The following is a 20,468-nucleotide window of genomic DNA, read 5'->3' on the forward strand; positions in this document are numbered from 1 at the left end:
TGAGCAAGCAAAAGCTGGAAACAGTGAGTGTGGGGTGGAGTGGGTAGGTTTGTGAAGTTCCTAGATAACCTCTTGAGGTCCACTTTAGTGCAAGAAGCTATATTGGAAGTAGTCATGTCCATGAATGATGGTGACTTCCTCTACCACTAAAAGGGATGGGGAAGGTGATCTGCAGCCAGATAATGTTCTGCATGTCCTACAGGACATCGAGGGTACGTGCCAGCTGGGAAACTGGAGCTGTACCGTGTGGTCCCCAGTGAGGAAGACCTCAGAGGGCAAACAAGTCCTCACGAGAACTCCCGACATCTGACACCAGAGCCCACCCCAGCCCCAGTCCCCTCTGTCCCAACCATGACCCAGGTGAGTCTGGGAGAGGGGTGGGGGTCATGGCCACCTGGACTAGGGCTTTGATGTTCCTCCTGTCTGGGGGAGCTACCACCCTGTGAGCCCAGGGTCTGATCATCCCTGCCATGTCAACAGCAGAGAGCTGACCCCTCGCTCCCTATCAGCAGAGCAAGTAGGATTCATTCATTCCTGCATTCATTCCTGCATTCAATATTCACAGGCACTGTGCTAGATGAGTGATAAAAATGATGAAAAGACAACCTTGGCCCTTGCCTTCCTCAAATTTATAATCTGGGGATGGGGAAAACAGCAATTAATAATCATATGAATAAAGGTGTCACTCAACCTCCTGTTTCTCCTCCAAGCTGGGAAACTGACCTGGGCAGATGACACCCTCTGATCTGGGGAGGGAGTGCCGATTCCTCTGCTCAGTGAGATGGCAGCAGTGGACTGAGAGCCCCCCCTTCTGAGGTCAGACAGGCCTGGCTGCCCTGCTGTGTGATTTCATTTGAATAAGTTCCTTGACTTCTCTGAGTCTCAATTTCCTTTTCTGAAAAATGGGGCAAATGGAATTACAGAATTGTGGAAATCAAAACCAGGCAGAGAGCATGCCACATAGTAGGTATTAGTGGAAGCCGTGGAAGTAGAGGACAGAGGATGTCTTTGGACAGAGGATGTATGTGGGAGGCGATGACTGCCCAGCAATCAGAACTGAAGCGGGGGGTGGGGGTGGGGGAAGGGAAGAGGATAAATAGCTTCTCTGGTTCAGTTTGTTTGTCCTCCCACCCTGACCACTTCTGTGTCACTCTCCATGTGTTTCAGGTGGTGGCAGTGTATCCCTTTGTGGCCAGAAGCAGCCATGAAGTGAGTCTACAGGCAGGCCAGCGGGTGACTGTCCTGGAGGCCCAGGACAAGAAGGGGAACCCAGAATGGAGCCTTGTGGAAGTGAACGGACAGAGGGGCTATGTGCCTTCCAGCTTCCTTGCCAGGGCCCCAAGCCCAGCTCCGTGGGGCTGGAGTCTGCCCTCTTAGGGTTCCCTCCTTGGAGCCCATGTTCCAAGAGGCTTAGAGGCTGTGACCCCAAAAGGGTAAAGCAAAGAGAAGGCAGAGGTTTAAGGAGAGATCAAGCCCTGGTGGGGTGAAGGGCACCCAGAAAGCAGCCAGAAGAGGTGGGTGGGCCTTACAGAGTGCCTGGCGTGGGCATGAAGTGCTCCCATCAGGACAGCTCATTATGTCTGCATGAAGAGGGTGTTCCAACCTGGAGTCACAGCACCCTGGATGGCAGGTCACAGCCGATCAGCTAGGACTTGCTATAGCCTATGGCCAGTCTTACCTGTGCCCATATCTGGGCCTGCCCACAGGAGTGGGTCATCCAGGTGAACGTAACCTGTGTGCTGTATGGTTACAGGGAGGGGCCCTGGAGAGTCCAGAACTGCCTGGCCTGACAGTATACTTCCTACCTGTGGTACCAGGAGATACCTGAGCTTTTATTTTTCCATGCTGGGACCTGAGCTATCATGGGCAGTAAACCCCTGACAACCCTCTCTAGTTGGGATCGAGGGCTTGTTGGGCAGTTGAGGGGCTCTCAGGAGGCTCTTGGCTGGGCCAGGGAGTGGGTGTGAGCAAGTCACAGCTCTGGAACGTGTGTAGGCAAATGCAGAGGCTGCTCCAAGGAAGAGGGAATTTTCCAGGTGTGTCAGATGGGATGCACACTGCTGCTGGGTTCTCTGGACTAGGGGACAAGAGGGCATGCAAATCACAGAGGAAACTCTGTGAAGCAGGTAATTAAAGGCCTGGTGGGTGGGTAATGACTTGGTTTCCTGTTTCTGGAAGAAGGGGAGGCCAGGGGAACCCCCGGTGGTTTCAGGAGGACTGCTGAGGGCCTTGAGGCAACAGTGGAGGTGATGTTAGTTGGCTGCAGGACCTCAGACATAGGGCGCAACCTCAGTTTTCCCATCCATAAAGTTCGTACTCACAGGCTTGTGGTGAGAATGCCATCATGCAAAGGATGTGGAAGCTCCTTGCAAATCGTGAAGTGTGATATAAATGTAAATTGCCAGGGGTAGCAGGATGTGCCAGAAGTGGTCAGGATGTCCCCAGCCATCAGCTGACCACTCCCCATGCCCATGGCCAAGGCCAACATTGTTAATCAATGTGGTATCCTTTCCCATAAACCAAGGATCTCTCTCAGTGCTGCATGCTAGGTCACCAGACTCTTGAACTTCGTGAGGTCAAACTTACTGTCATCCTTTTCTAGAACCTAGAAAGCAAAGCCCCTCAAAACAGTTCTTTTTCAAGGAAGACTGACCCAGTGGGGAATATTTGAGTGCAGCCACTGTTGGATCATTATCTCTAGGTTGTCGCTTTGGGCTCAGATAAATTGCAGGATTCATAGGAGAGGGAAAAGTTGTCCAGTGTGACTTTAAAAACCAATTACAAATGTCGGAACCAATCCAAGTTAGAGTACATGTGAAAACAGGTGGCAATTTAGATTTAATTCCAAGAACATCTCTGTATTATTATAACTGCAGTGCCTAAAACTGTTAGCTCTGGTTTTTGGAGAGCCTTTAAGAAGTGTATACATGTCTGTGTCAGACAGTCTGTAACTTACCTCTTCTGGGCTTGTGAAAGCGTGAAGGCTGCATACATAATGCAGGAGAAACTCAGTCCCCACAATCCCTCTCCCAGGACCAAATTCACTCTCTAAAATGCTCGTGACTCATTTTCCTTTGTCTTTCCTGCTCAGATTTCTGATAACAAATAGGAAACACAGGGGAGCAGATAATAAAATAGGAAGTCCAGCCATGGTTCCACAATACTTACGAGAGCCTCCTGTGTGCTAGTACCCTAGCTTGGGGTCTTCTCAACGTGGCTGCCCACAGCAGTCACCAGGACAGCTTTCAACTAGGACTGAGGCCAGGATCCCACCCAGAGATGCTGTTATAATTGGTCTGAGGTGTGGCCCAGGCCTCAGGAGTTCAGAAAGCTCCCCGAGTATTTCTAGTATGTGGCCAGGGTTGGCGACCTCTGCCCTAGACACACAGTGGTGGGCAAGACAGACCTGGGGTCAGAAATGGCCACAAGCTGTGAGCTAGGGTGTGCCCCAGCTGGTCTTTGTACTTGCTCACATGTTTCAAACAGGCAGCTTGAGAGGTGGTTTGAAAAAGGACAGCCTGTCCTGTCAGGTCCCAGAATGTATACTTATTAAGTGCCATTAAAAGGGGCCTGAACAAAATTGGATGTTCTTGTAGGTATAAGGGAGAAAACTGAAATAACTTGGAACCAAATCTATCTCATGAAGGGAAAATAAAAATGTATTCAGTAGCACATGGGTTATGGTTTCTCATACATCAGGGGATGAGATTAAAAATTACTGAAGGGTGAGAAAATGCATATTGAGAAGATGGAGAATGGCCTGAATTTTCTCCAGGGGACTCTGTGTAATGTGCCTTTCTTTCCCCCCAAATGCCTAGAACCAGTCCACTGTGTCTTATTTATTTCAGTGCTGGGCTGTCACATATTAGACTTGCTAAGGTGTTTGCCTGTGAATTGAACAAGACTTTCAGGAACTGAAGACAGATTCACAAGGGTGCCCCTTGCTCCCTGCAGTGGAGTGAGACTTCTTTAATCTTTTGGGCCCCAGCCTAGTTTTAGACATGAGGACAAGATTACAATATCAAAGGAAAGATGAGTGAATTCTTGGTTAATATGTTAGACTCTAGCTTGGGGAGTAACTGATATGAACTACTGGGAATAAAGGGCTTCAAAGATGAAAATGTTTCTGGAATGTGTATGACTCTAACCATTGTATAGTCAGATGCCACAGTGTGATGTTTGTTCATTGGACACTTGCTATACATAAAAATGGCACCTCATTCATTCATGTGTTCATTTAATGAGTATCTACTGTACATCTTTGGTGCCTCCAGGAGTTGGCCTTAGCTGCCAAGGCTGCAGTGAAACATCAGACAGACCAGGGCTGTGCTGTTTCAAAGCCCACAGTCTGATGAGGGAGGCAGACAAGGCAACAGTCAGTGACACGCAGTGTAAGTGTTAGGGTAGCAACAGGCACCATCATAGTCCAGGAGAGGGACCAGCTCCTGACTCAGACCTGGTGGCTAAGGAGGGCTTCCTGGAAGAAGTGATAGCCAAACTGAGGCCTGATGGGCAGGTTAGATGAAGGTGGGAGGGAGGACACATGAAAAGGCCCAGAGGTTAGAGCAAGTAAGGCTTGTCAGGGAACTGAAACTGTAGAGTTGGAACACGGTGTGTGTAGGGGTGGTGGGTGCAGTGGGAAATGGCTTAACAAAGTCTGCCTGGTAAGGAGCTTTGGATTTTATTCTGAGGGCAGTGGAAGTGGGGCACTAAAGGGTTTGAAGCAGAGGAGTGACATACCCAGGGTTGTATTTTAGGATGCAAGTTCTGGTTCATCCCAGAATCTTCCGAGGTATGTGCCTCAAGAAATAAATGTTCAATACATATTGCTCAGATAAATAGCACAGAGGACATGGGACACCAAAGTCTGCCACCAAGGAATCTCCTGTCCAGCTGTAAAAGACATATGAGTATCAGGCAGTTACCTGGCACTGGAGGGCAGGATGCTGTCAGCCCCAGAAGAATGCAATGGACCAGGCTTATAGGTGCTCAGACAAGGAGGAGCTTTGGAGTCACTGAGGTAGTCAGGGAGGCTTCCTGGAGGAAGCGGGGCAGGTGCTGGCCTTGTGGGATAGGTAGGATTGGGGAAAGCAAAAAGGAAGTGAGGTCTTCTCAGGCCTGGGGAGGCAGTGTAGTGGTGTGAGAAGTGCCCAGTGCTCGACCTTAGAACCCCTGAGCTCAAGGCCTACTTGACCATAGGCATGTTGCAAACTCATTTATCATAGTTTCTGCATGTGAGGAAGTTTGGTGAACCCCAAAGCCTTCCCTGTCTTCCCCAGTCGGCCCCAAAGTACTCACTGTGGAGTTCTAGCTTATCTTAAGGAGTCCTTGGCTTCCTCCACCAGGACCTACCTTCCATTTTGGAAGAGTCATTTTAGGGCTTGTTGTGGCAGGACAGAGACTCAGATACCTGGACTAGGGGTGAGGAAAGAGCTGGATGCCACTCCTGACAACATCCCAAGGAGCTTGCATCCTGAACAATCCGTTCACTTAACCTTGCTCTTCTCTATTACTGGCAATTTCTGAACTTCCCTTTTCTGTTTTCTTATCTGTAAAATGGGTCCAATTCCTCTTCTCACAGGGTGAGTAAGAAGATTAAATAAAACACTTGATGTGAACAGTTGTGGGTGACAACCGGAGCGTCCATGCTGTGTAGTGAGGGAACATGTGAGCTGTGACCACTAGGTGGCAGCAGGGCTTTGCCCATCTGCTGAGAGAGGGCTGGGAGGTGCCACCCGGTCAAACTGAAATGCCTGCGGTGCTAGGCTGGTGGTGCAGATGAGAGGAAGGGCTAGGTGAAAGACGTTAGGGAGTGGTGGGGACTGTGTTGGACCAGAGCATACATACTTAATCAAAAGGACCTTGCAACTTCTTGGCTTCAACCAATATTGCCACATCAGAATGAGGGCCCAGAAGTGCCAGACTGATTTTTCAAGAGAAGCCAGAAACCAGGGTTTTGTTTGTTTGTTTTTATTTTTAGTGTGAAATCTGTATGGAGATTGGGCCACAGCAGGCCCCTTCTTTGCATCTTCTGCCAGAGTGTATGTTGACTGTCCTGATGAGGAATCCCCTGTGAAGAATTAGCTTCGTATCTTTATATACCCTGTGAAATGCCTTCATGTGTCTTCACTTCACTTACTACTTCATCAGACATTAACTGCCCTTTCTTGGGTCTCTGGGAAACACTGTTTCCTTTTAAGCTACTGTTTCTATTGTTGTCCTCAAACTTTTACTAGATCGTGGGCCTTATTTTATGACCCACTCACGAGGGTCTCCACAGTACTTATCTCACAAGGTTCTTTTGAGGATTAAATGAGATACTGATATAATTATCACTTAGCCCAGCACCTGGCTTATTAGTATTCATTATTGTGGGGACTTTAGGAGAAATGGCATGACATTTGGAGGAAGGTTTGCAGGGCCTGTCTTTCTCTATATATATAGGTTGGTGACAAGGCCTGGCCACTCCCTTATGTACATGGAGCCCCCTGGTCCCTGCTCCTAAGAGCCTGGTGGAGGTTGGATATAGCCTTTTCCTCAGAGGCTGCTGCTGCACCTCAAAGACATTCCTGGGACTCTCCCTTCTCTGTCATCTGTGGTGCTGCAGCTGGGTCAGGGTGGGCAGGTTTACCATCTAGGGCAATCCCAATCATGGGCGTGAACGACCCAGATTCTCCTTCCTGTTTCCAGCGATAGGGTTTTCTGCGGTCCACTGCACCGGGCTAGTCAGGCAGGTACTCAGGCAATAACCAGGCACACGGATGCACTGGAGCAGCAATCCTGCTCATAGGCTCAGGGCCCTTTGCAGCCAGGAGCATCTTCTCAGGGTGTTCCAAGGGGACCTGGCAGATTTGGGAAGAAAGAAAAGGGGGGACCAGATTTGTCCTGTTGGGCTCTGCCTTATGGCTGGGCTCAGAAGCACCAGCTGATGCTGTTCAGTTAGGTCTCAGGCAGACCCCATGCTTCCAGGACACCTCAGGGTGGTTCTGGGTTCCCTGTCTTAGGCCCATTTGCCTGTCGTCAGGTGTCTGGGCATCCTTGAGGCCTGTGAATGGAAAGAGAGCTCTGAACAGTGGCTGCAGGTTAGAGACAGCCCTGAGCCCCAGGAAGATTGGACCAGAGTGGGTGAAGAAGTTGCAACCACCCCTTGTGAGCAGTTCATATCTCAGAGTTTGGTTATTTGCTTGCTTGCTCTCACTTACTCCCTTCCCTGCTCAGCTTTGTGCTGCAGGGAACTACATTTCCCAGGCTCCTTTGTCCTCTGGTTTTCTGGTGGGTTTGGCCAGTGGGAGGCACTGACGGGAGGGAGGAGGGGAGAACTCAAGGTATTTCTCCCTCTCTCTGCTTCAGGCAGCATCTCTGCCTTGGCTGGTCTCCTCCATGGTTCCAGCTTCCACTGGATGGCCCTTCCCTCTTGGACTTAGGTCCCGTAGGACAGGCCTGGCTGTGCTTCCAGTTTTTGTCAGGGAGTTTCAGATACTGCGCACTAATAACACTGCCTCTTCCCTCTGTCCCTCCAGCCTGAGGACTGGAGTGTCTTTGCTGTTGTTAATCCCTGGGGTGCTTCTCGGGTCTTCTTTCACCAGTGTAACCTCTTCCCTATATTAAAGTCCCTCTGTTCACAAGGCTTAGAATGGTTCTCTCTGACTGGGCAGTGACTGTTGTGTGGCTCAGCAGCGAGGCATGCAGGGAGGGACTGGGTAGTGGAGCTAGAGCGGGCTCCTGGATACCCCTGCCCCTCAGGCTGCCTAGCCTTCAGAGAAGATGGGGACCATCACAGGTGTGCTGCACCTTCCCTGGGTCAGGGAACAGTCTGGTCCTCCCCACCTGAACTCTTGGAAGTGTCTTCAGCTGCACACAGCAGCTGAATGGGACACATTCCAGGGTCAGTGGCCGTGAGAATCTGCTGAGCTGCCCTTGTTTTGGTCGGCTCTATCTATTGCTGCAGGGCCCAGAGAAGACAGCAGAGGAGACCCAAGGGATGCCATGTGAGAGCAGAGCCAGACTGTGGGCAAGAGGAGTTATCTTCTTCCAGCCATAGTGCCTTGAAACTGGCCCTGGCTTGGGAGGGCCAGACAGGAAGTGGAGGGGTGGCTTCCAGCCAGAGAAGAGCCTGCTTGTCTTGATTCTGGGGTCTCCGTGATTCCAGGCACATCAGCAGAGTCTCTGGCCTGGGGAAAGGCCGGTGCACTAATAACAATCACCACAGTTTCTACTTCTCACAGGGCTGTTTGAGGGTTATGTGAGGGAATCTATTTTACATGATTAATCCAGTGCTGGCACATAGGAAGCTCTCAAGAGCTGGAAGCTTAAAAAAAATTTTTTTAAAAAACCCCGTAAGTCTTAACAGCAACCAGCCACTGTGGACCTTATTTTGTTGCACGTCAAGGGCCAAGCTGGTGTTGTAGTTAGCATTGACCCCAGGCCTCCCCTAGAGCAGGACTAGGGCTCCCAGCACAGATCCAGTGCCAGGGCTAGGAAGAGGGTTGAGGCAGGCGAAGGAGTTGCAAGGTTGGGAGGGCATGGTGATCCCAGGGCTCAATCCCCAGGGATGTGGGGGCAGGCAGTGGGTGTCCAGCAGGCAGTTGGAACCCTAAAAGGCACTTGAGGACAGGTATCTCCTAGGTCCAGGCAGGACAGAAGTTAAGGCCAGGTCAGAAAGTGGGCAGTAGGGCTTAGTTTCTGGGTTGAGGTTCAAGTACCAGGCCCTGGGGACTTGGGGAAGAGGTCCACTAAAGATACAGAGATCCTGGCAGGAGGCAGGATTGAGAGCTGGGCACAAGGTTGGTGTTCAGCTTTCAGCACCAGGGACTTCATTTTGAGCTCTAGGGGCTGGTCTAGAACTGCTTGAAACCCTCCCATCCGAGAACAAGATTGAACCTAGAGAGCAAGGTGGGCTGGACCTGAGAGAGGGTCTGGAACGAAGAGGCTGTGCTGGTCAGGAGCCCAGGCTTCACACTGCAAAACGCCTGAATTCAAATCCTGACTCCACATTTAACCAGCTGTGTCACCTCGTTGAACAAGTTACTTCATCTCTCTAAAACCTCACTTTCCTCTTTGTGGGTAAACCAGGAAATAGTCCCACCTCAAAGGGCTGTTGGGATGTTGAAATGGGATCAGGCACGGAAGTCTTCGGCCCCGTATCTGGAAAGTATGAGCGCTGCTTAGATGATTGATCCTCAAGGAGCCAATCAGTTTGGCTGTCCCGCCCCCTCCGAGGGAGTCCTCCCAAGCCTTGCCGGCGGTGACCCCCAGCCCGAATCTTCTCTGGCGAAGGCTCCTCGGACCTTCAGCCTTTGCTCTAGTGTCTGTGTTCCTGACCCTTCACCACCTCAGGCTCTGAAAAAATACCCGCTCACTGCGTGAGCTCGTTCCAAACTGAAAGCAAGTGGATGTCTTAAGAGGCCAAAGGCTGCTCCCCCGGGACCGTCGCAGCGACCACGTCCTCAGATCCTCTCTGGCGATTAGAGCCGCCATCTTGAGTTACTCCATTCGCTCGGGAGGCGTCCTCACGGCCCGGGCAGAGCGGTGGCGGGTCGCCTTGCAGATACGGCCTGCGTTTGTGAGTATACCTTCCCCCTGCGTTCCTCCCCCCCGCCCCCGCCACATTTCTAAGTGTTTTTCCTTTCAAAATTCTTTTTCACCCTTTCCCCATTCCTCACCAGAAGCTGAGGCAGAACGGCAAACAAACATCCAATAAAAGTACAAACACGGCGACACACAGGCACAACTGGAAAAAGCCCAACAACTGCCTGGCCTTCACACCACCCCCCTGGCCTCCTCCCAGAGATTCCGAGCTATGACCTCCTCTTAGGAGTCACGGTCCCCACCCCCACCTGGAGGAGCACAGCTACCAGCCGAAAGCATTCGGTCCAGACGGTCCAGATTCACTTTTGTCCTTTGTATTGTAATTATAGGGTGCCTTTTGTTTTTCTTAACATATTACAATATCTACATAATGCATTATTTTTAGTAAAAGTGAATAAAGAATTTGAATTCTATCCCTTCCTCCCTCAAGATTCTGTCCTGGTTCTCTAGCCTCCTGTAAGGGGCAGCGCCACCAATCTCTAATTTGCAACCGCGACCCCAAAGGCACTCTGCCCGCCATCTTCTCTCAGTAAACGGCGCCCTCACACACTGCATTGTTCATGCCAAAGACCTGGGATTCGGTCCACTTCCTCTCAGCCCTCCATAGTCGGTCCTTCAGTCACCTTTACTGCCGAAACCTTCCCTGTCCGCCTCTCCGCTCTCCACCACAGTCACTCCGGGTGAAGAGCCTCTTCTCTCGCCTGGGCTTCTGCAGGAGCCTCCTGACAGTCTCTGGGTTCCCGCCCTGTCCTTCACCCTCACCCAGTCTCCATAGAACAAAATGATTCTTCGAAAAAGTAAATTAGAGACTGTCACACCTCTGCTTAAAACTGAACAATCCCCAGATTCCTTACCGGGCCCTGCCTCCCTCCCACCACATCATGTACCACCCTCCTGCTTGATCAGGGTGCTACAGCCAACTCCGGTTTCCTCTTTCTAGTTCTCAATGATTCTGAGCTCATTCCTAACTCAAGGACTCGGCCTTGGCCTTTTCCTTCCCTGGGACTCTCTTCCCCCAGATCTGCCCATAGCTGGCTTCTTGCCACACAGGCCCGCTCCTCAGTGAGGCCCTCGCTGACCGCTCCATCTGGGTAGCCTCCAGCCCTCCCCGCCGTGACCCCAGTCACTCACTAGCCATCACTCTGTCTTACTGTCATTATAGACTTTGCTACTTCCTCTTATTTTATTATTTGTTTGTTGTCTGATTCCCTCATTAGAATCCTCAAAGGTAGGGGTTTTATCTATCTTAATCCTAAATCCAGATAATCTTTAGTGTGTCCCAAATGGCAAGTGCTTACACTAAAAAATTATTCATGGTTTATCTGAAATTCAAATTTAACTAGATGCCCTGTATTTTACCTGGCAACTCTACTTGAGGCCCGTGACCCCACATCTTGGGAACATGGTCCCAAGTTTGGGATCAAGCCGGCATGTGAAGAGAAGAGAGAAAATGAGATCGGGGGTGGGGAGAGAGAGAGGACAAGACAGCAATAGAGAATGAACGAGACACGGAATGACATAGAGAGTCACAGGTAGACCAGTAGACACCCTCTGATAGTGTTCAGTGACCCAAAGTCAGCTCCACCGCTGTCCTTTCTATAATTTGTTTACAGGCACCAACAAATTCCCCTTTCTCTTCAAAATAATGGCCAACATTCTTGAGCACTTATGTGTGCCAGGCACTGGGCCAAGCTCTGGATGCACTGTCTCATTTAGGCTGTCACCTCCCACGATTCTATGCGGGTGTGACTGTCATTCCCTCCACAGAGGAAGAACCAAGGAATAGAAGAGTTAAATAACGTGCTCAAGTTCACACAGACTCTAAGCAGCAGAGCTGGGTTTCAAACTCAGGTAGTCAGATTCCAGAGTGCACAACCACTGTGTAGAGTAGCTGTCACTTTAACGAAGGGGGTCTTGAGTGGTTCAGGTAGAGCAGACATTGGACTACTGACCCCAGATCCTCAGGAGGCAGGATAGCATCATACATGAGCTCAGGAGCCAGACTAGGCAGGATCAAATCCACCTTCCCTCACCCCTGGCGTGACTTTCGGAAAGTTCTCCACCTGCTCTGAGCCTCAGCTTCCTCTTCTGTAGAATGAAGTTGACAGTAGTAGTAGCTACAGCACAGGATTGATATGGGGATTTAATTAATTAGTGTCTTTACACACACTCATAAAAAGCCATTAGATCAGATAAGCATTTAATAAATATTTACAGATTTTTAAAAAACTATTTTCCGCTCATCTCTGATGCCTAGCACAGGATCTGACACCAAGGAAGTGCTCATGGTACCTGGATGGGTGATGGTAAGAGTAGAGAATATTAAGGAGAATCCTAATGATTGTTTATTCAGCACCTACCACGTACCAAGCATTATGCTAAGCACCTTACACACATCTTCTCAGTCAGTCCCCACAACAGCCCTGCCAAGTTGGTGTTGTCATCCTCATTTTGCAGACAAGGTAACAGAGGCTTCAAGAAGTCAAGTGACCAGAAAGGCCACAGAGAGGGGTCCAGAGCAAGGATATTAACCCTGGTTTTAAAGGAAAGAACATTGGATCTGTGAGTACTTTAATGAAGGCAGGAAACAGATTGTATTGAGAGTTTTCCTGTGGACTGACCTTTGGGTTCTTGCCATTCTCATCATAAGCTCCTTCATGTTTCTTGCAAATAGCCCATGAGCATGTTATCTCATTAAGTGGGTATAGAGTCCCATTTTACGAAGGAATCACAAAGAGGTACAGGTACTTGCTGAAGGTCACGCGGGTGTTAAGAGCAGAGCAGGTCGGAACCCAACTTCATCTGACTCCCAGTCCAGTCTTTGTCCCCTGTACTCAACCTCTGACCTACAGAGAACCCGCACAGAGCATGCCATCCCTCAGATCTCCCAGAGACACCCCCTTTTCATCACCTCCACTGCCAGGGAGCACCCGGGCTGGGGCTCCATGAGCCCTCACCTGCCATCTTCAGCCTCCAACTGCGTCTCCTGCCTCCAGTCCTGCCTGCCTTCTGGTCTTCACAAGGCCACCACCAGGGCCAGCTTTCAGAAATGAGATCTGAATCCAGGGCTCTTGGAGGTCCTTCCAGGGTTCTTGACCGTGGCTTCATGGTCTGGGCCCTGTTTATCTCTTCCCCTCCTTGAACTCTGTGCTCTGGCTGAGCTGAATCTATTTTTGCTCTCTCTGGCCTCCTTTGTACACACTCTTTCACCAGGGTGGTACGCCCTTTCCCACTTCCTTCTCACTTTTTTTTTTTTTTGACTAGCCAGGAATCTTTTATTTATTTACTTATGAAAGTATAGTCAGTTACAATGTGTCAATTTCTGGTGTACAGCATAATGTTTCAGTCATACATATACATACACATACATATATTTGTTTTCATATTCTTTTTTATTATAGGTTACTCCAAGATATTGAATACAGTTCCTCGTGCTGTACAGAAGAAACTTGTTATCTGTTTTATATATACTAGTTAATATTTGCAAATCTCAAACTCCCAATTTATGCGGTCCCACCCCTTCTCACTCTTGCTAAGTCATCCTTCAAGTCTCAGTGGCATGTCGCTTCTTCCAGGAAGCCGTCCTTGCTAGGTTCAGGTGCTTTTCCTGTGTGTGCCTCTACTCGGGTCCTTCTCCCTCTCTTTTGAAATCGCCCTTTAATTTGAAGTTTTCTCCTGGTGAATTAGCTCCAAGAGGGTAGGAGCTCTGTCTGCCTGTTCATACTGCATCCCCAGAGCCTAGTACGGTATTGGGTACTTAGTAGGTGCTCAGTGAAAAGCTGGTGAATGAATGAGGGTTCCCTGAGGACATTATTTTATTACACTGAGCTCTAGGCTCAGTTTGCTGGTGTATAGTAGGCTCCCAATACATATCTGTTGAATAGATGATGGATGAATAAATGAATAAACATGGTTCAACCCTCTCCTTCAACACGCACACATTGTATTTGCTCACCCCTCAGCTTTGGTCTCTTGCAGAATAAAAGGGATCCCAGCTCCTTGTTTGAATGCTGTGGGGTTTGAGTAGAAAAAAATACTGCTCCTTCAATAAGAAGAGCTTCAGGCGATAGAGGCCTTTCTTGCTGGTGAAGGGAGGAGGGAGAGTTGGGGCCTCAGCCCAGTTTCAGGATGGCCTCAATTGGCCCCAGACTGACTAATAAAGTGTGAAATTGACTTCATCCTCCGCACGTCTCCCCAGCCAGTGTGTCCCTGTAGCATCTCCCTCTGCTACAACGGATGCAGTGCTGCTGCCATCCCCTCTGTCACTGGCAGACAGGCGGGTCATCAACGCCCACGCAGCCCCAGGGCCCAGCGCTCTGCAGAACCCGTGAAGCCATTTGGCTTCAGGCCAGGATGGGCTTTCAAAGCCAGAAGCATCCGATGTGGCATGTCTGACGCACCTTCTAAGTCAGCCACTGGCCCCTCCTGCCCCTGTGTACTCCTCTGATGCTGGCCGCTGAGGCACGGGCAGAGGTTGGAAGCGGGGACAGCATTAGGGGAGCTCTTTGAGACTTCCCTCCCACTCCACCCTTTCTGTTGCACCAAATGCAGGACTGGCAGAGCAAAATGGACCTCGGAGAGCAAGGAAATCAGGGAGCTCACAGGAGCCTCTGGGGGGCCTTCGGGGCTGCTGGGGGGGAAGATAGGAGGCCCCGAAACCCCTCCTTCCACCGGGATAGGGCCAGTTTTAGATCTGTTTTAAGATTTCCTAGGAAGAAAGGGATTCCATGGCTCTAGTAAGTCCCCAAACAAGTGATCTGTCCAGCAGTCATTCCCAAACCTGTCAGAATCAACTGAGTGACTTGATAAAAAATAGGGATTCTGAGACCTGTAGTGTGTTAATCAGCTCAGCACCCATTTCCTCTTCTTCTGAGGAGAGCCCCTGTATTACCTCAGAGAGCTGTCCTTACCCCCAAGAACTCCATGTGGTTCGCACGGTGTCTAGGGGCAAGCACATTACCCGGGCCGAGCCAATCACAGACAAAGAGTGATCAGCCCAGGGCTCAAAAAATGGCAGTCCCTGGATTTTGGCAGGGCTATAGGGGAAGAGATGCTCTCTTTTTCAGAGACTCTAGGCTGGTAGCTGTCAGCTTGGAACTGCTGGCTAAGAATGAAGCCAACGCAGAGGCAAACCATGACAAGAGATGAGAGAAGAGAGACAGACAGACAGAAACCTCATGACGTCATGAGCACCTGGATCCAGCCATGTCTTAAGTGTATTCAGACTAGGCTATTCAAATACAGGAAGCAATAAGTTTCTTTCTTTTCTTTCTTTCTTTCTTTCTTTCTTTCTTTCTTTCTTTCTTTCTTTCTTTCTTTCTTTCTTTCTTTCTTTCTTCCTTCCTTCCTTCCTTCCTTCCTTCCTTCCTTCCTTCCTTCCTTCCTTCCTTTCTTCCTTTCTCTCTCTCCCTCTCTCTCTCTCTTTCTTTATTTGTCTCTTTCTTTTTCTTTTGCCTCAGCCAGTTTGAGCTGAGTTTTTGCATCTTGCAACTGAAAGAGTGGTGACTAATACACAGACCCCATCTTAGATCTATTGAATTGTGATCCCCATGGATAGAGTCCAGGAATCTGGATCTTTCAAGAAACTTTTTGAAGAATTTCTGATAAAGTGTCACCACCCTATCAGTCATTAGTTGGACATCACTGAGTTCCTGGTCCAGTGATATGCAGATAAAAGTGATCCTTCCATATGTGGCCATTATTGTCTGTCAGAACTCTGCATGGTCTCGAGCCTCACAATAACTCGATGAAGTACAGGTTATCCTTCCAATTTTACAGATGAAAACACTGAGTCCTAGAGAGGTGAATGAATGTGGTCAAGGGCACACAGCTGTTAAGTGACCAATCTAGGAGTGTGAATCTCTGAAGCGCATCCTCTTTCCACCATTCTGCACTTCTCAGGAGGCTGTGCAGCTTGTCTAGAGCCTCAACACCTTGTGTTGGAAGTGTCCTCTCTCTTTGGAAACTCTCTCAATAAGCAAGGCCTATTTGAGTCACTTAGGTGCTGTGGCTACAGTAAGAGGGCTCCAGTGTGACTGGCCTATAAAGGGACGTTGTAATGCCATATTCTAAGAAGTCCCAAAGTAAGATGTTTCCAGGAATGGGTAATTCAGTGGCTCAGTGTCCTGAGCAAAGGCTCAAGTTCTTTCCATTTTTCTGCTCTGTCTTCTTCTGACATCAGCTGGCCTTCAGGCTGGCTCTCTTCTTCATTATAGGATAACTGCCACACTTGTAGACATAAGACTGTCCAGCATAGGGGGATGGTCTTATTTTTTCCTGTTTCTTTTTGTCAGTGAAGAAAGTGGTTCTGAAAAGCCCCCCAGATATCATTGATCAGAATTACATCACAAGTTCACACCTGGTCTAGTTGTTGGCAAGAAGGGTGGGGGCATCATGATGAGCTTGGACCAGTCATGATTCACTCTGAGGCTGGGTTGAGTAGACACCTGAACAGCACAGGGCTCTTAAAGGATGGAGGGGGAGGGTATAGCTCAGTGGTAGAGAGCATGCCTAGTGTGCACAAGGTCCTGGATTCAATCCCCAGTACCTCCATTAAATAAACAAATACATAAACGTAATTATCTACCCCCCCCCCGAAAAAAAACCCCAGTAAATGCATATGTGCTTACTCTGAAAAAACCAATAAAACACCTTAAAAAAAAAAAGGATAGGCGGGGAAGAAGCATATTAGGTAGCATCTGCTGCTTGACTCCTCCCCAGTCCCTGGGTTTCCCTCCCTGATTCTGCGCCCAGGCTCCAGGAGCATCTCTCTTTCCATTAGTCATGATCTTTGCAGGAAGGTTAACTTTCAAAGTTTAAAATCCTCCCCATGGTTCCACATCCTCCCTTCTAGTCCCCTTTCAGAGCCAGCAAGAAGAAATGCAGGGTTTCCCCTGCTCTTCTTGGCTTTGCTTCCCTCACTCTCTGTTGGACTGATACCAATTTACTAGGTTGCCAGGAGGAGTGATACAGCATGCGTGGGGGTGGGCGTGTACTGTTGCCTGCCTATCACCCATTTCCCCTGCTTCTAATCATGGAATGCACAGCGTCCTTTAGGGACCACCCTTTGCCATTCTCAAGTCCTGAGTGTAAGCCACACTGACTCTCGTGATACCCCCAACTCTTAATGGGATCTCTTCCCCTGCATCCTGGGGCATGTCACTTGGACCTTTTCAATCACTGTGTTCAATGCCTCTTGCCACAGGACTTGATTTGGGATGGGCAATAACCCCAGTCTGTTCGATGAAAGTCAGTTCCTAAGCCTTGGGCTCAAACTCTTGGGGGAGCAAAATTCTATTTCTGTTAGAGCTGTTGAGCTGCAACATTTGAGTCTGGAGCTTTCAGCAACCATTTTTCAACTTCCTAGGGGAAAGTTCCTATGAGAATGAAGCTAACACTGAGCCAAGAGACCAAGATCGAGGGACCCTAAGATGTTGGCTCCAACTGGGCCTGATGCCAGGAAACCCTGTACATCTCAGTCACATGAGCCAGTAAACTTTCCTTTCTTGGTCAACCCAGTTTGAGTTGGCATTCTGCCCCTTACAATCAGAAACAACTAATATAGCATGTTCTTTTGAAAAAGTTGAACTGTGTTCTCCTTTGGCTGAGTTGTACATGTGTAAAAGGGAGTAATGGGAGATAAGATTGGGAAATCAGGCTGCAGACACGTGGCAGGGGGCCTTGAAGACTTTGAGTTGGGCCACTCAGTCTAAGACCACTAGGGGACAAAGCATTTCAGGCCAGCAGATCCCAGGAGTTGCCAAACAAGCTAAACTTTGCCCCTAGGGATCAGGTTAATGCTTTTGTAGCTGCTGATAAAGTAAAATTCTTGACCTGCAACAGGACTCATCCTCCAGGCCCACTTTCTCCAGGGGAGAGTGGGTGAGTTCTGCATAATTGAGAATGTTTGGAGCTACTGGCGTTTATCAACTGCTCCCATGGGTCAGAGATGATGAGGGTGAGGAAAAACCCAGTGCAACTAATGAGGACTTCTGGGGATACTACTGAATGTGTCCACATCCCTCTTAAATTGCCCGGAATAGTACATGGCTAGAGTAGAAGAAAGGACATCATCTCCCTCTTTCTACGAGACCTGCTTCTATTAATGCAACCTGAGATTTCACTCACTTTAGTGGCAGCACATCATGCTTTGTATTCAAATGTATGTCATACATGCTCCTACTCTGTCATGTCTCCTCCATCACCTCAAGTCTTCCAAACCCTCTCCCACCTTGGGAGAACTGCCTCCACTTTCAGTTCTTTTCAATACTCCATGCATCAAAACTCTTTTCCTCTTGGGGAGATGGGGTTGTCAAGGAGGAGACAAGAAACCATCTCTCATTCTTTTTGTTCTTCAATAGCAGCAAAATGAAAAACGAAAAACAAAAAAAAAGGCAAAACACACATTAATGTCTCTGTAGAGTAACCAGCCACACATAGGCTTAGCCTTCCAAATTTTCATCTGTCTAGTTAGTGCATTTGTTCCTAACAGGGCCTCTGGGAATCCATTTTCTGTCCTTCCTCAGTCATTCCTGTCCATTTGCACACCCTTGGTGCATTCCACTGTCTTACCTCAGATGTCTTCATTTGAGTGTCTGACTGAAAAGCTATTGCCCAGGACAGTATCAGGGATAAAGCCACCATTCTTTATGATTTTGCTTCCAACCAAATCCAGAATACAAGATCATTGCTTAATTCCTCGTATACATGATCTCAATTATTTATTTTCAACATGGTAATGCATGCAGACATTGGTCCTAGTGCTTTACAAGTATTAACTCATTTAGTCCTTAAAATAGCCCCTGATCACAACTGTTACTCCCATTTTACAGAAGAGGAAATTGTGGCCTTCTCAGAGACACGTAATTAGTAAGTGACAGAACAGAATCCAGGTGGTTTGTACCTGTGCCAAGGGTAGGCATACTTTTTCTGTAAAAGATGAGATAGTATTTTAGGTATTGAGTGCTATATACATTCTTGGTCCCCACTACTCAGCTCTGTCACTAGAGTGTAAAAGCAGCCCTAGACAATACATAAATGAATGGGCTTGGCTGTGTGCCAATAAAACTTTATTTAGAGGCACTGAAATTTGAATTTCATATCATGCTCAATGTTATGAAATACTATTCTTCTTTTGATTCCCACCCACCCCCAACCTTTGAGAAATATAAAATGCCATTCTTAGCTTGCAGGTCATACAAAACCAGGGAGTGAGCCAAGTTTGGTCTATAGCCCATAATTTGCTGGCTCTCACTCTGTGCTATGCAATTGTTCAACCTGATCCTTACAGCTTACCTCTTATCATCTCCATTTTCCAAAGAAATCCGTTGAAAGAGGTTAATGACTTGCTCTAGGTTACGTAGCAGGTGAGAGAGTCAGGATCCACACCCTGGTTTGTGTTGAACCTCGGAGGCTGCAGAGGCAGAAAGCTGGCAGAGGCCAGAGGTGGGCAGGAAGCAGGGCTGAGCGGGTGGTATCAGTGCTGCCTGCCTTGGCCTGAAACCACCAGTCACCAAGTGCTGGCAGATCCCCACCCCCGCCACCTTTCCCGGCCCTTCTCCTTCCCCAGGAGCCTAATACAGCAGCCTGGGGCTTCTGTTCCCTCATCTGCCACTGAAGTTCTGTTTAACTGGGACTTGCAAGAGACTGAAATGCTCTGCCTTTCAAGCCTGGAGCCAGAAAAACCCAGAGGCTGTCTCAACATGGCCTGATCTTCTAACCACAGCCATTATGGGAAGGCAGACCTGCTTTAAAAGGGTCCTGAGCTGTCACTTGTGAAAACACTTCAGCTCTGGCCTGGCTAAGACTGGGAAAAGGTAGGAGAGGATTGGAGGAAGAGGAGAGAGAGAGAGACAGAGGGACACACAGAGAGAAACACAGAGTCAGAGCGAGTTGCAGACACATGTACACACATGCAGAAAGACTCCTTAACAGCTGTTTTTCTGAACCAGAGCCCTATTTCCAAGTTCCTCAACTCTGCAGACACGAGAAAGCCAATACTGCAGCAGAAAATCTCCCCACATCACTTGTTGTTAATAATGATTTATTTATTTTGTCTTTTCTAGGTTTCTGCAGTGTTGACTTCCTTCAAACCAGTGAGCAGCCCTGAGATGGGCACCATGGAGATTATTTGCCTGAGGAGGGGTGTGGGGCTCAAAGAACTCCAGCAACTTGCTCAAGGCCACTCAGCAAGTTAATGGCCAATCTGGAGCCAAGGATCAAGACTCTGGACTCCCGGTGCAATGTGAGTCTCCTACAAACCACCCCCAGAATCAAAGGGGACACTGAAGGTCGGGGATCTAGTTCCTTTGTTTCCCTTCAATAAATGAGCCCCTAAAGTCTGTCTTTGATAAGTAAATGATAGTGACACAGTATGTCTGAACTTGAGCAAGGCAGTGGACAAGCAAATGTATGATATCCTCGTGGTTACATGTGTTGGAAAACTGTGAGACAGATTCAAGGACAGCTGGATGGATTATAGCCAGTAGGAGATCAGTATCCAAAAGATCCTGGTGAATCAGTCTTTATGTAGAAGAATGCTATGGTTTTTTTGTTTTTAATTGGAGGTCCTGGGGATTGAACCCAGGACCTCATGCATGCTAAGTATGTACTCTGTCACTGAGCTATTACCCTCCCTGCCAGTAGGATGCTATGTTACACGGTTTTTATTACTGAAATTGAATGGCTTGAGTTCCCATCCCACCTCTTCTGAGAATGACTCTCTTCCCAACTTAGGGTCCTCCCTTCCAGGATAACTCTCAGAGCAGTTACTTGGTCCAAAGGGGCAGTTCTAGTTGCCATCTCCTGAAGGAGAAAAACCTAGAAACCTGACCATTGTGTATCCTGCAGTTGCCGAGACTGCCACATGAGGGCACTGTTGA

The 20,468-nt window shown here is 48.7% G+C and overlaps 1 protein-coding gene and 1 long non-coding RNA gene across 6 annotated transcripts in view; both read left to right on the top strand.

Moving 5' to 3' along the window:
* Positions 1–7,625, top strand: part of ARHGEF37 (Rho guanine nucleotide exchange factor 37) — a 65,256-nt gene extending 57,631 nt beyond the window's left edge. For 4 of the 5 annotated variants that reach the window (XM_014551695.2, XM_014551698.2, XM_014551696.2 and 1 more), the window contains 2 exons: positions 203–360; positions 1,168–7,625. In XM_014551695.2, the coding sequence (XP_014407181.2) occupies positions 203–360; positions 1,168–1,377 (368 nt within the window). In that variant the 3' untranslated portion in view covers positions 1,378–7,625. The remainder of the gene's footprint in view (positions 1–202; positions 361–1,167) is intronic. The other variant, XM_032477083.1, reaches the window with a different exon arrangement.
* Positions 7,626–18,964: 11,339 nt separating this feature from the next.
* Positions 18,965–19,928, top strand: LOC116662773. Its single transcript, XR_004318821.1, has 2 exons — positions 18,965–19,403; positions 19,653–19,928. It is a non-coding gene; the product is annotated as an uncharacterized LOC116662773 (long non-coding RNA).
* The last annotated feature ends 540 nt before the right edge of the window (positions 19,929–20,468 follow it).

The sequence above is a fragment of the Camelus ferus genome, chromosome 3 (assembly GCF_009834535.1).
Source record: "Camelus ferus isolate YT-003-E chromosome 3, BCGSAC_Cfer_1.0, whole genome shotgun sequence".
In the NCBI taxonomy this organism is placed as follows: domain Eukaryota; kingdom Metazoa; phylum Chordata; class Mammalia; order Artiodactyla; family Camelidae; genus Camelus; species Camelus ferus.